We start from the raw sequence: 12,649 nt of genomic DNA, 5'->3' as shown, positions 1-12,649 counted from the left end.
TGTGCCTGTGGGCCTACTGGGCCTCCTGCGGGCCTGAATCCTGGCCCATGGATGGGTTTCTAGTCGTATTCAGGCCGTGGTGGCCCAGTAGGTGGCATATTTTTTATTTTTTGCCTGTTTTTTTGTTTTCTTTTTTGCTTTATTTATTTTGTTTTATTTCTACTTACAACAAAAAACTTATTTATTTTATTTTATTTTGTTTCTAATTACTTATTTATTTTTCTTTATGATAATTCTTTTTGCTATTAAAGTTTCTATCAAAAAAATTTCTTTATGAAAATACTTTTTGCTTTTAATGATTTTTAACAGAAAATACTTCGATAATTTTAGTTGCATCACTTTTATATGATTTTAGTTTCAATAATACTAGAGGTTTATTATAATGTTTTGAACAGAAAATACTTTGTTAATTTTAGTTTCATAAATTTTATTAAAGTTTATTTTATTTTGTTTCTACTTATATATTTTAATAAAGTTTATATTATTTTGTTTCTAATTACTTATTTATTTTATTTGTTATTTTTCATGCACCATTTTTAAAACTTATTTGAACTCCTGACTTTTTGTGTGTTCAAAATGCACCATTCAAAGTCATAAGACCCTAAAATTGAAAAGCATTTCAAATAAATTTTAAATTGAAAAGCATTTCAAATGAACTCTGAAAAGGTTGAAAGTTGGCATGGTATCATCATTTCACCCACATAGCATGTGCTAAAAAGTTGAGAGGGTCCCGGCAAAAGGTGGATCGTGAACAAAATGGACGATCTCTTTCGAAGTATCAGGGTTTCGGACGAAAACTCATGTGTTACAAAGGGATTTCATTTTCTTGAACTTATTTGAACTCCAGACTTTTTGTGTGTTCAAAATGAACCATTCAAAGCAGAGACTGATTTTGAATGGTGCATATTCAACACACAAAAAGTCTGTAAAGATCGTCAACCCCAACATAAAAAAGAGAGCATAGATGCGCTTATAGAGAAAATTCAACCTAAATTCATAATAAATTTCTATGAATTTCAGAGAAATTCACTATGAATTTAGGTCAAATTCCCTGTATAAGGGCATCTATTTTCATTTTGAGAGGAGCTCAACAAGGCAGAGAGGGACGGGCTTATAAACCGGTGTGAGTGCCCTTCGATTGGCGAGGTGGGACTAAACTCTGACCGCAACGAGGACCAACCCTTTACTCCCGGTTTGTGGCACAAACTGGGACTAATGGTCATGGGCCAAGGGCGAGGCCCATTGGTCCCGGTTCATGCGTGGAACTGGGACCAAAAGGTCCAGACGAACCGGGACCAGTGGCCCACGTGGCCCAGCCGAACCCTTGGGCTCACGAACCGGGACTAATGCAGCCCACGGGTCCCGGTTCGTGCACAACCGGGACTAATGGGCTGGCCAGGCCCGAACGAAATCCCAGTTTGCTACTAGTGGATGCATGTAACAACATTGATTCATATTGTGAATCTTTATATATATTTCTATAAACTTAGTCAAAGTTAACAAAGTTTGACTTTGACCAAATTTTATATGCAAACTAAAAAGAAACGGAGGGAGTATGAAAGATGGAGGTTCATAGGAGCAGGCCTGGTGAAAGCCCAAGACCCGGGCCTATGATCGGCCGTACGATGACTTGCTATGTATGGCATGATTAGTTGGAAACCGAGCCGGTCACGTTGTGTGAGCCGGCAGGGACTCTGTAAGCCTCCGGGTCTCTACCTGTGTATATAAAGGTGAGACCCGGCGCATAAATACGGTTGGATTAGCCATCATGCAGCCGTCGTGCATGTATACATCGCCGCACAACAGTTTCGCAATGGGTGTGGCTAGGTCTCAGTCGACTGAGATTTAACCATGGCGCAATCAAGTGCCATAACATACAAGAGAGAAAAAGAAAAAACTAAAGAAAAAAAATACATGAATCTCAATGTAAGATCTCGTGGATATAGCATCGACTGAGACTTCGTTAATTTTCAGTCGACTGAGACTTTGCAAGACCGTTTCGCAATCATAGTGCGATTTCGCTTGAGTCAGCTGAGCCGAATTTAAGTATACTCATGTGACGTGAATGACGATGGTTTTAGTACTGATTTACACTTTTTTTTCCATCAGGAGAACAAACAAAAGTACTTTTCAGTTGGGTCGCATTTTCTGAAATTCAGATACTATCAAAAAGTTCTTTCTCTTTATAGTAGTTTTTCTCGCACTCTACAAACTGATGAGCAGATGCACGTAGTACTACATCTTGCAAAAAATAAGCCAAACAGCAGCTATCGATGCAACCGGTAGTTACACGGTCGTATTATACTATACGTAGCTGTAACGCTCGCCGTCGATCGCTGGCTTCGCTGCGGCAGGTAGGCTGATCAGTAAAGCAACTACCAAGTACTGTCCACTGGCAGCGGCGGCGGCAGCAGCAGAGGAGGACAGGCGGGACAGCGACGGAATGTCCAAGGGGCAGGGGTGGGCACCGACGCCGATCAGCAGATGACGCACGAATTGGGGTCCTCCTCGGCGCTGCGGACGAAGTAGCGCGGCGGCGGCGGGTAGCCGTATTGCGCGTAGCCGTAGGGCGGGTACGCCTGCATGACCGGCTTCGCCTCCTGCTGCTTCTTGTCGCCGTCCTTCTTGTCCCCCTCTTTCTTGTCTCCGGCGGGCTTCTTGTCCCCGCCGCCATCCTTCTTGTCGTCCTTCTTCTCCTCCTTGGCCGGGCCGACGGAGACGATGTGCACGGCGGGGAAGAGCTTGCGCAGCTTGCCGACGACGGCGACGGGGTCGACGGTGCCCACGATGGTCATCTTCTGGTCCTTCATGTCCACGCCCAGCTGGTCGATGCCTGAGGCAGTCCAAATTCAAGATGGATAAGGATTCTGGCCTTCAATTCCGCCCATAATTACTTCCGTGCGACGAAGCAGAGCAAGATACTAGAGCAAGACGGAAGGAGGAAACAGGGATGAGCTCGTACCGTGGAGGCCGGAGACGGCCTTGAGCGCCTTGGCCTTGTGCCTGTCGTCGTGCACGTCCAGCTTCAGCACAACCTTCTGCAGCGATCAGACAAGAGCCAAAAACAAAAATCAGCAACCAGAGCAAGCAGCAATCAAGAACCGCAAAAGGGAACCAAATGAACCCCCAGCTCGATCGATCGACAGCAAGCACGCACGCACCTTCATGGCGGCGAGCGACCGGGGAGTGTGCTTCAACGGCGGCGAACTGCTCGGGGCGAGCCGGCGGGAGCTGAGCAACGGGACAAGGCGGGAGGGCGGAGCGAAATGGAACGGCCGGAGTGCGTCGTGTACTGTGTATCTCTCTCTTGGCTTTGGTGATGATTTTTGTGGTCACTGGCGACGGACAAATGGTATGTGTATCTGGGCGGCAAGGGGAGTGGCCAGGCCACTGGTTTTATAGGCGGCTGGCACCGGAGCGCGACCCGGCGTGGCGTGGCGAGAGCATGGCCCGGCGTTTGCGTTTACGTTGGGGCCAAGGAAGCCGCGACGAAGCCCCCCACTGGCGATGGACAAACACCGGTGGATTATGCCACATTATTTTTGCCACAATTGCCTAACTTGAGTTGCTCAAATTGTTAGTCATATTTTGGCTTGCCTAAAAGAATCTTGCCACACATTTTATGTCTATGACATGTGAGGTTCATTACTCATAAAAATATTCATGCCTTAGGTATGGTTAGAACCAAATAACCACCTAACTTGATTAAACTTGTCTAACCTAAGGTGTGGCAAAGTGTTGCTAGAAAACAAACAGCCCGTAGTTTCTTCTTGAGGGGTGCCGCAAGCCGTACTTTTCTTTTGGCAAGACGTACTACTACTACTAGTACGTAATCGTAAGGATCGATTCGACACCTTTTTTTTTGTTGTGGCTCAGTGCGTTCTCGAGGGGTCCTGCGTTGGTTGCTTGTGCTTGGACGAGTGGGCAGGTGGGTGGAGTAGTATACTACTGTGCAGTACAGAGCCGTGTGCGCGTGGAGGTGCGCGGAGCCGGGAAGGAGCACGACGGGGCCAGTGGGCTCGCGCGGTGGCCAGTGGCCGCCTGGCCGGGACGGACGACTTCGCCGGGTCGTCTCGTCGATCGTACGTACACGTGCAGGCCGGGCTGAGTGAGCATTGACCGACTGACTTTGGAGATCCATGGACCGATCTGGCATTGGAGTGTAGCGCAGTGCTGTCGCTGGCTTTTGCCAATTCTGGGATTCGATTTGATCCCAAGACACCCGGCCTCATGATGGCCATCGTTTTTGCTACGGCCAGCGAAGACAGTCAGACTAGTTCTGCGCACGCAGCCGGTCAGCCGTCGACCACGTACAGCCCGGAATTAGTACGAGCCCGCAGCAGAGTTTTCTGGGGAATCGGATGTACGGTTAACGGTTTGGTCACCGCGGACGCGGTTTCCTATTGAGGAACCAGACAGACTTTGTTCCGTGTAACGCGCCTTCCTCGTTCGAGCATGCACCGCTGCTTTTCAAACTCCGGTCGCCACAGAAGAAAATCGGTCCAAAAGCTCGCAACCCTTTTCCACGGTTGAAGAGATCAAGCTCGATCACCGCAGACTAGACCATTTCTGCCTTCCTCGATAAATGAAGTCCAAGTGCGTGGGTGCCTGATTAACGACGATCCATTCGTTCTGGACACACACATGCATCTATCGGAACCTTGAGAGGCAAGGATGTCCGTAAAAAAGGCGCACTACTCTCGCTATGGAAATGGAAGCGTGCTTATTAATTCCATGGTGCACTAAACGTCCAGCTCTCGCGTTGTTCCGTTGCTGATTAATGGATAAAATAGTCCTCACAAAAAGGTTAGAAGAAAATTCTTGGTGGACCGGTGACGTACGGGTCAACAGTCCATGCGTGCATGAACATGAACGGGGCCGGAGGAGTCCATCCACCCACACACCGCACCGATAGCTACATTTGGTGTTAACAATGTTGGGCCGACCCTGCTGTCTGCTGAACTGCAGAGGCCCTGGTACGTAGTAGCAGTGGGCAGGAACTGATAAAAATGTGTGCTCATGGATCATGGATGACGTGCTACTAATGCAGTGGGGATGGAATGTGTTTTTGTTATTGCAACCCACAGTTAACAATGCATTAGGTCGTAATCGGATGTCAGGACTCGTGAACGCAGTATACATCATGTGGAGATTTTATTAAGCAGATTTAACAGTGAGGAGTGCAATCGTGGGTAAACCGCACGGTGGTGCAGTGCGTAATCAGTCGTGAAAAGCTGAAAGCTCTGAGATTTAATGGTCAGTACATAAAGATTGAGTTGACATTTTTTTCCCCTTTCGGCTCCATCCGTCCATCGCTTTTGCTCCGTCGCTATAGCTGGCTGCTGTCGCGCTTTGGTGGTGAAGAGGAGAGCCGTGCGCGCGTGGAGGTCTGGCGGATGCGACGGAGCCAGTGGCTCCGGGGGACGGACGACCTTGCCGAGTCTCTTGCCAACAGTGTCCGGCCTTGCCTGATCATCATTGCTACTACAGCGACAGAGGACATGGTCAGTATGTAACCCTAACCCAACAAGCAACTCCTTACAACTAGGCACTACACAGTGTAGTGCAGCGCCTAACTGTTGGACGCTGCACATGTGTGGCGTCTGAGTATTAGGCGCTGCAGAGTAGAGTGCAGCGCGTCGCTGTCGGGCATTGCACATTAGGGATTGGTTGTGACGTTGTGTGAAATACTTTTAAAAATAGTTTAATTTATGAAATAATTTCGCCCTGAGGTTAAATTTGTGCGTTTTGCCAAATTTCGCCTCCGGGTCCGACTAGCCACTTGTGGGATTCAATTTGATCCTGCGTCTGGGTTCGGGTCTCGTGATCATAATTGCTGCTACGGTCCAGTTATGCGTCCACCGCCAGTCAGCCATCAATTACGTACGCCCCGAATTAGTAAGAGGGAGGAACTCCACAGTACGAGCCCGCTGGGGAATTGGATATACGGTTAGCGGTTTGGTCGCATGTGCATGCAGCCAGTCAGGCAGGGGAATAATGAGCGTCAGCACGGACGCGGCTTCCTATTGAGGAACGACACTTGTTCTGTGTGGCACGCCTTGGTCGTTCAACTGCATACACCGTTGCCTGCCTTTGAAACTCCAGCCGCCACAGAAGAAAATCAGTCGAAAAGCTCGCAACCCTTTTCCACGGTTGAAGAGATCAAGCTCGATCATCGCAGACCATTTTTGCCTTCATCGGGAAATGAAGTCCAAGTGCGTGATCAGTGACGATCCATTCGTCCTCGACACACACATGCATCAATCGAAACCTTGATAGGCAAGGATCTCCGTCAAAAAGGCGTAGCGCACTAGTAGGACGATGGCATCTCTCTCGCTATGGAAATGCAAGCGTTCTTATTAATTCCATCGTGCACTGCAGCTCTCGTGTTCTTCCGTTGCTAATTAATGGATAAAATAGTCCGCATAGAAGAAAATTCTTGGTGAACTAGTGACGTAGGCGTCAATGGTCCATGCGATGCGTGAACGGAGCCGGAGGAGTCCATCCACCCACACACCACACCGATAGGTACATTTGTTGTTAACAATGGTGGGTAGAAATGTGATCATGGATGACGTGCTACTAATGCAGTGGCGTGCTACTCAATGCTACCAATGCATTAAGTCCTAATCGGATGTTAGGATTCGTGAACGAACTAGCATATATAATCAAGTAGCGTGGCTTTAAAAATTAAGCAGATATAACAGTGAGGAGTGCAGCCGTGGGTAAACCGCGTGCACGGTGGTGTAGTGCGTAATCAGTCAGCTCGAAAAAACTAAAAGCTATGAGATTTTATGGCCAGTAATAAAGGTGTAAATCTGCAGGGCGCTATCGCCGCCGCTACAGCAGCCATTGGCCGGACGACTTTGCCGAGTCGTGCCACGTACACGTCCGGCCGGGCCAGCTATCCAACATTGCCTACGTACAGCTAGAGTGAAGGGCTGTCGGTTCTCGCTGGCTTTTCCTAATAGTGTCCGGCATGCCTGATCATCATTGATACTACAGCGACAGAGGAGATAGTTAGCACGTAACCCAGCAGTGGCCAAAGCAAGACAGTGACTGTTGTTGAATACTCTACTTGGATGCTACGTCATCGTCATGGAACGCTTCTAGCTGGTTCCCCGTGGCGGTGGTGCAAGACAAGCTAAAACTACACTCTGCTTCAGTGTAGATAGCGATCCTACACCACGGCTCTCCGGATAGATCAATCGATCGACCGGTCGAGTGGCGCAGACCCGATTGATGTTGCGGCGATCCACCGTGCAAGTTGGTCGATCGTTTCCTATAAGATATACACATATACGTGTCTCGTGTTGGCCCGTGTTGCTGATGATATGAGTCAAGCGAATAATGCATGCATGCGATGGGCGCATCTTTAGAATCCGGACGGGCTCCAAACCACTCCTTTCATGACGTAAACGATAAGCGTGTATCCCCTAACATGGGTGCCTTTCCTGGGTCGGTCGGGTACATTGTCACGGAAGATTTGGCGACAGAACAGGAACAGTGCTCTAGGAGCATAATCCGGAGCCATTTCGCGGCATGGAAAGGCCGTCGTACGCATAGCAACCGGCTATCTGCATAGAGAAATCAAACTGATAAATGGAGAGATGTCGGTTATCTGCATAGAGAAATCAGGGTGGGTGGGTGGGTGGGTTCTCCGAGCCCTTCCCACGTGCGCGGCATCGCCGACGCCGTCCCCTTCGCCCTCTCCGTCGCCACCACCAGCTCCACGCATGACAGGGGAGGAGGAGGCTCGGCTCCTTCAACGTGTCACAGAAGACTCCATGAACACGCACGATGAGCGCCAATGGGAGGGCCTGGAGACCATGATTGCCCTCTCTGTGGTTGGCGACGTGGCCGTGCCGGAGCTGGAGATGAGGGACGTCAAGGAGGAGGTGAGGGAGGAGGTGCTGGAGGAGCAGCCCGTCACCGCGTTCCACCCGGGCTTGGTAGGCCAGCAGTGGAGCTGGTCGTGCACGGCCACGGACATGGCCGACGGCGTGGGGGCCGTGAACTGGTGCCCTACGCCGCCGCGGTCACCGGAGCGCGAGACGTCGCCACTGGTGAGGTGGTGCAGGCGCCTCCCGCCTTCCAGGGACTGGCCCCCCTCTGGACGCCGCCGCCCTACATCGACCTCACTGGAGAAGATGACGACAACGGCAACGTGTGAGGAGACGGCGACGGGCACGACAGGAGCGAGCGGGCGGCTCTTTTCTTTTGTTTTTTTATGTTAATAATGTCTATGTGAACTGTGGAACGGGGCCGTTCTGGGGCTGTGATGTTTAATTATGTTCTTTATGTTTTTATGTTTGCGTTTATTTTATTTTTTTGCATTTCTTTTGAGTTTTTACGATTTTTTTATATCACGTCCACCCGGGACATGATATGGGGTGCGGCCGCACATTAGACGCATCGACACCACAACAGCTCCAATCGGACATGAGCGACCTCATTGCCGCACCAAACAGACTAAAGCAGGTCAAAACGGACGTTGGTTTGGGTTGGTGGACTGGAGTTGGCCTAAGGGCGTATCCATCACGGCTACGAGCTGTCCCTTCTCTGCCAAGAGAAATCAGGATGGGTGGGTTGGGTTCGTAGAATAATGGAAGAGGATTAGCAGTGATGCAGGTGCATGTGTCAACGGGTCAATGCAGTGCCGGAACATACCGGCAGCTCACATACACGCACAGACTGGTACGTAGCTCATTGACGGGACCCTTGCCATTACCAACGGATGGTGCATGCAATTGTAGCGGGGTTGGGATGTTATCAATAACACGCAGTTAACAATGCATTCTGTTATGATCAGACATTAATAATTGATCTGAAAATTGAGCGGATGAAACAGTGAAGATTGCCACCACGCAACATGGCGCGGGAGACGGTCCATCACCGGCGCAGAAGTAGATTTCTTTTGTTTCAGACCTGGGCAGAGGCAGGTAGAGATACGTGTCTTGTGTTTGGGCTGGGGCAACCTCTCCTGGGTCAGGTGCTCTGTCGTGGAAAATTTGGCGATACGTAGCACTCAAAGAGCTATCGAATGGCGGACACATGCACGCATATTCCCGGAGACAAAAAAGGGGTACCATGGTGCGTGTGCGTGCGTATCCAGCGACACCTGCCGGAAAAGGAGTATGGCCATGGAGCGCGTGCGAGGACCCCGGACACAAATTCGATTCCGTCTTCCTCGGCACTCTCTCATCGATCCGTCTCACACGAAAGTGAGGAAGAAAACAGCGCAGCGATGTACCACGAATCTGTGACGTGATATTGCTATATCTTGCGCCCAACCAATCCCATCTCTATCAACTTTGAACTCCGAGCTGCCCGTTCTTTGCCGCGAGACCGAAATCACGGTGGGTGCGGTTGGGTTCGTAGAACAATGAAAGAGCAGCGGCATGCGTGCGTGCGTCAACGGTCCATGAGGTGAGCAACACACTGATCGATCGATAGCTACACCCATCTGGCGAGCAACGGAGGAAATTAAATAAATAGTAGTCCATTGGCAGCCTAGCTAATCCAAATTCTCATCCGATGATGGATGGCAGAACCAACCAACGGAGGGCCGAACAATCGCCCTGCAGATTTGCAGGCCCTCACGAACTGAATTAACAAATCGAAAGGTGTTGATGGATAACATGCAATTATTGCAGTGGAGACGGAATATCAAGACGCCCTAGTTAACAATCTATTACTAGGTCCTAATCAGATGTTAGGACTCGTGTACAATCTACATGTCAAGTTGGGCTTAAATAAAATATCAAGCAGACATCACAGCCGAGGATTTGCAACCGTGCAATCATGATGCCGGAGACGAGACGGTCGATCGCCGGTGCAGAAGGACAGGTAGATCGAGATACGCGACTCATTTCCAGCCGTGTTGCTGGCATGACGAGTCAATCAAGGGTAGCATGCTTTGCTCCGGAGTCCGGCCGGTGCCGGCGGCATCCCTCCAGGAAGTAGACCGATCTTTTTATGACGTACGTATAGATGAAAGGGAACCTTTCCTTGGCCGGGTGCACTGTCGTGGAAATCTTTGGCGACAGTGGTACTACTCCAAGAGCACAATCAATCTGAAACCTTTTGGCGGTTTGGAAAGGCGGACACATGCATATGCACGCATATCCTGCAGACAAAGTTGCCCACCCAAGTGCTGTGAGCATCACCGGCCGGCCAAGGAAATCGCCGCGTGCGTGGAGTCGAGAAACAAATTCGATTCCAAGCTACACAGAGGGAAAACGGAGCCATGTATTGTGCGTCGCAATTCGTAAGAGCATCTCTAGCAGACCCCGCATAGTTGGTCAAACCCGTAAAATAACCATTTTTTACAGTTCCAGTCGAAAAAGCGGGTCCGAACAGACCACTTTAAATCGTCTGACACTTAAATTTTTTAAGGGGCCCCGTGAACGCGAAGCCGAAACCCTCATGTCTACAGTTTTGAAGGCAACTTTTTCAGGGCACTGAATACCAGTCAACGTTGGCGGTTGAGAAATCTCTGCTCTCGCCAACGCCATGAAGCTCGCCCGACCGCCCGGCCGCCGCGCCCGTCCGCCCGGCCATGAAGCTAGCCCGGCCGACCGGCCGCCACCCGTCTGCCCCGGCCGCAACGCGCGGCGACGGAGGAGCTAGCTACCTAGCTCGCACCTGAGTGGATTCGAGCTAGGCTAGCTAGCTAGCTAGCTCCTGGATGGATTCAAGCAGAGCTAGCTCTTGATCGATTCGAGCAGAGCTAGTTAGCTAATGGATGGATCATGCGGCTCCATTTTTGACCGCTTCGTGTATTATTCGTCGGTTTTGTGGGAGCAAGCTACCTGACCATGGACATGGACGAGGGGAAGAAGAAGACATGGGAAAAAATATAAGCGAATATTTTGTTTTACAGTTTAAGTTTGAGGGGTCTGTTCTGTCGAAAAAAAACCGATCCCTAAAACGTGTTTTCCGCAAGCTGCAAACACGTTTTGCGGGTCGGCGGAATGCGGGGTCTGCTAGAGATGCTGCCTCCTACGCCCATCCACGTAACACGAATCCCTCGTCGTGCATGGATCAACATCCCCATGTCGATCTAAAAAAAAAATCCCCCGTGTTGATCTGCTCAACTGGAAAGTATCAGCTTTCAGCTCCTAGCCGCCTGTTCTTTGCCTCGACAAATCAGCGTTTAATTGATCTTTCTTTATCGGTGGTGCATGCAAAAAACAACGGTCCATGAGGTGCATCACGCACTGATAGCTAACATTCCGGCAAGGAATGAGGGAAATAGCCCATTGACCAGCTTGGCTGATCGAACTTCTCACGCGCCGGTTAATAATGGAGGGTCCGCCAATCGCCCAGCAGATTCCCCGGCCAACGTACGAAGTTGATTAATAACACATGGAAAAGGAGTACTGGTGGAGATGTTAGGACTCGAGCTATACAAAAAGGAGCTAGGGGTTAAAAAATTGAGCACATATGACAGTGAGGATTGCAACCGTGCGTCCGTGCAACGTGACGCCGGAGATAGTGTTCCCAGCAGCAGTAATTAACTAGTAAACAGTGGTGGAGCTTTGTGGAGCCAAAGGGGGCCATTGCCGCTCTATTCTAAAGAAACTCTTAAGTATACCCCCGACTCCATCGCGACCCCCGACTCCTCCCGTGTCGCCCCTGCGCGGCGACCGGGGGGAACCTTAGCGCCGCCGCGTCCTCGTCCCTCCCCCGACCTCTCCTCCTCGCCGCCGCCGGGCAAAGCCTGGTCGGCGTCGGCGGCGGCGGGATCTCTTCTCCCACGACTCGCTGGATCTGGCGCGGGCGGATCGCGGCGGTTGTTGCGGCGCGCTGGAGGCGGGGCGTGCCGGCGCGGGCTTTGGGGCGACGGCAGGGCTCACGCTTGCGGTTTCCCCTGGTGTGCGTGGGAGTCCGCTCGGGGCGCGCGGCGGCGGCCCTCGGCAAGCGGTGGCGGGCGCTGGGCTCTCGGCGGCGCTCGGGCGTGTGCAGGCGGCGGTGGTCCCTGTGCGCGGTCGGCGGCTCCGTCTCTGACCCGGACGGCGCGGGGGATGGCGGCGGCCCGGCGTGGCCGGCGATCTGGATGCGGTGGTGCCGGCGGCTCGCTCATCTGCTGGTGCTCCAGGGTTCTGCTTGATGGTGCTGGTGGTGACGTCGGCCCGTGCACGAGAGTTGGATCCCTTCGAACTGATCTGGGTGAAAACTTGCCTTCGGCGTCTGCTAAGGCCGGCGGTGGCGGCGCTATCTGCGTCGTTCCCTTTTTGAAGGCATCGCCGTGGAGAAGTTCAAGGCCACTCTCTACTACCTCCGGGGGAAACCCTAGATCGGATGATCGGATGACGGCGGCGCTCTGGTGTCGTTCCTTCCTTGGGGGCGTCATTCTTGGAGGTACACACGTGATCGAGAGACCAGAGGACGGATTCTTTGGTGGAGCGGTGATTCATCCTACACACTGATGGCGACGGATCTTGACGGCGTGGCGCAGTGCAGATTCGGTGTTCGCTGTGGGAGGATGGACTCGCGCAGGAGGACGACGTTGTCGGGCGTCGTGGTGGCGTCGATGGCAGAGAGACCTGGCACGGTACATGCAACAGTACAACTCTGAAGATGGATTGGTGGCAGGTGGCTGCGGCGGCCTCATACTCGGCAGGCGTCCTGGTTGAGGAGTGCG

The 12,649-nt window shown here is 51.4% G+C and overlaps 1 protein-coding gene across 1 annotated transcript; it reads right to left on the bottom strand.

Moving 5' to 3' along the window:
* Window positions 1–2,144: 2,144 nt before the first annotated feature.
* On the bottom strand, window positions 2,145–3,371 carry LOC109753565 (heavy metal-associated isoprenylated plant protein 39). Its single transcript, XM_020312487.4, has 3 exons — window positions 3,162–3,371; window positions 2,963–3,038; window positions 2,145–2,833 (listed from the first exon to the last, which is right to left on the bottom strand). The coding sequence occupies exons 1-3, from the start codon at window positions 3,165–3,167 to the stop codon at window positions 2,478–2,480; spliced, it is 438 nt and encodes a 145-aa protein (XP_020168076.1). The 5' UTR covers window positions 3,168–3,371; the 3' UTR covers window positions 2,145–2,477.
* Between the last annotated feature and the right edge of the window lie 9,278 nt (window positions 3,372–12,649).

This window comes from Aegilops tauschii, chromosome 2, assembly GCF_002575655.3.
Source record: "Aegilops tauschii subsp. strangulata cultivar AL8/78 chromosome 2, Aet v6.0, whole genome shotgun sequence".
NCBI classification, from domain to species: Eukaryota; Viridiplantae; Streptophyta; class Magnoliopsida; order Poales; family Poaceae; genus Aegilops; species Aegilops tauschii.
This window is presented reverse-complemented; position numbering and strand designations above follow the sequence as displayed.

What these genes read in the sequence shown, in the direction of transcription:
- LOC109753565 (XM_020312487.4), bottom strand. An exon ending in GGCCGTCTCCGGCCTCCACG is followed by an intron (nt 2,834 to 2,962) that starts GTACGAGCTCAT and finishes GGACTGCCTCAG; the next exon opens with GCATCGACCAGCTGGGCGTG.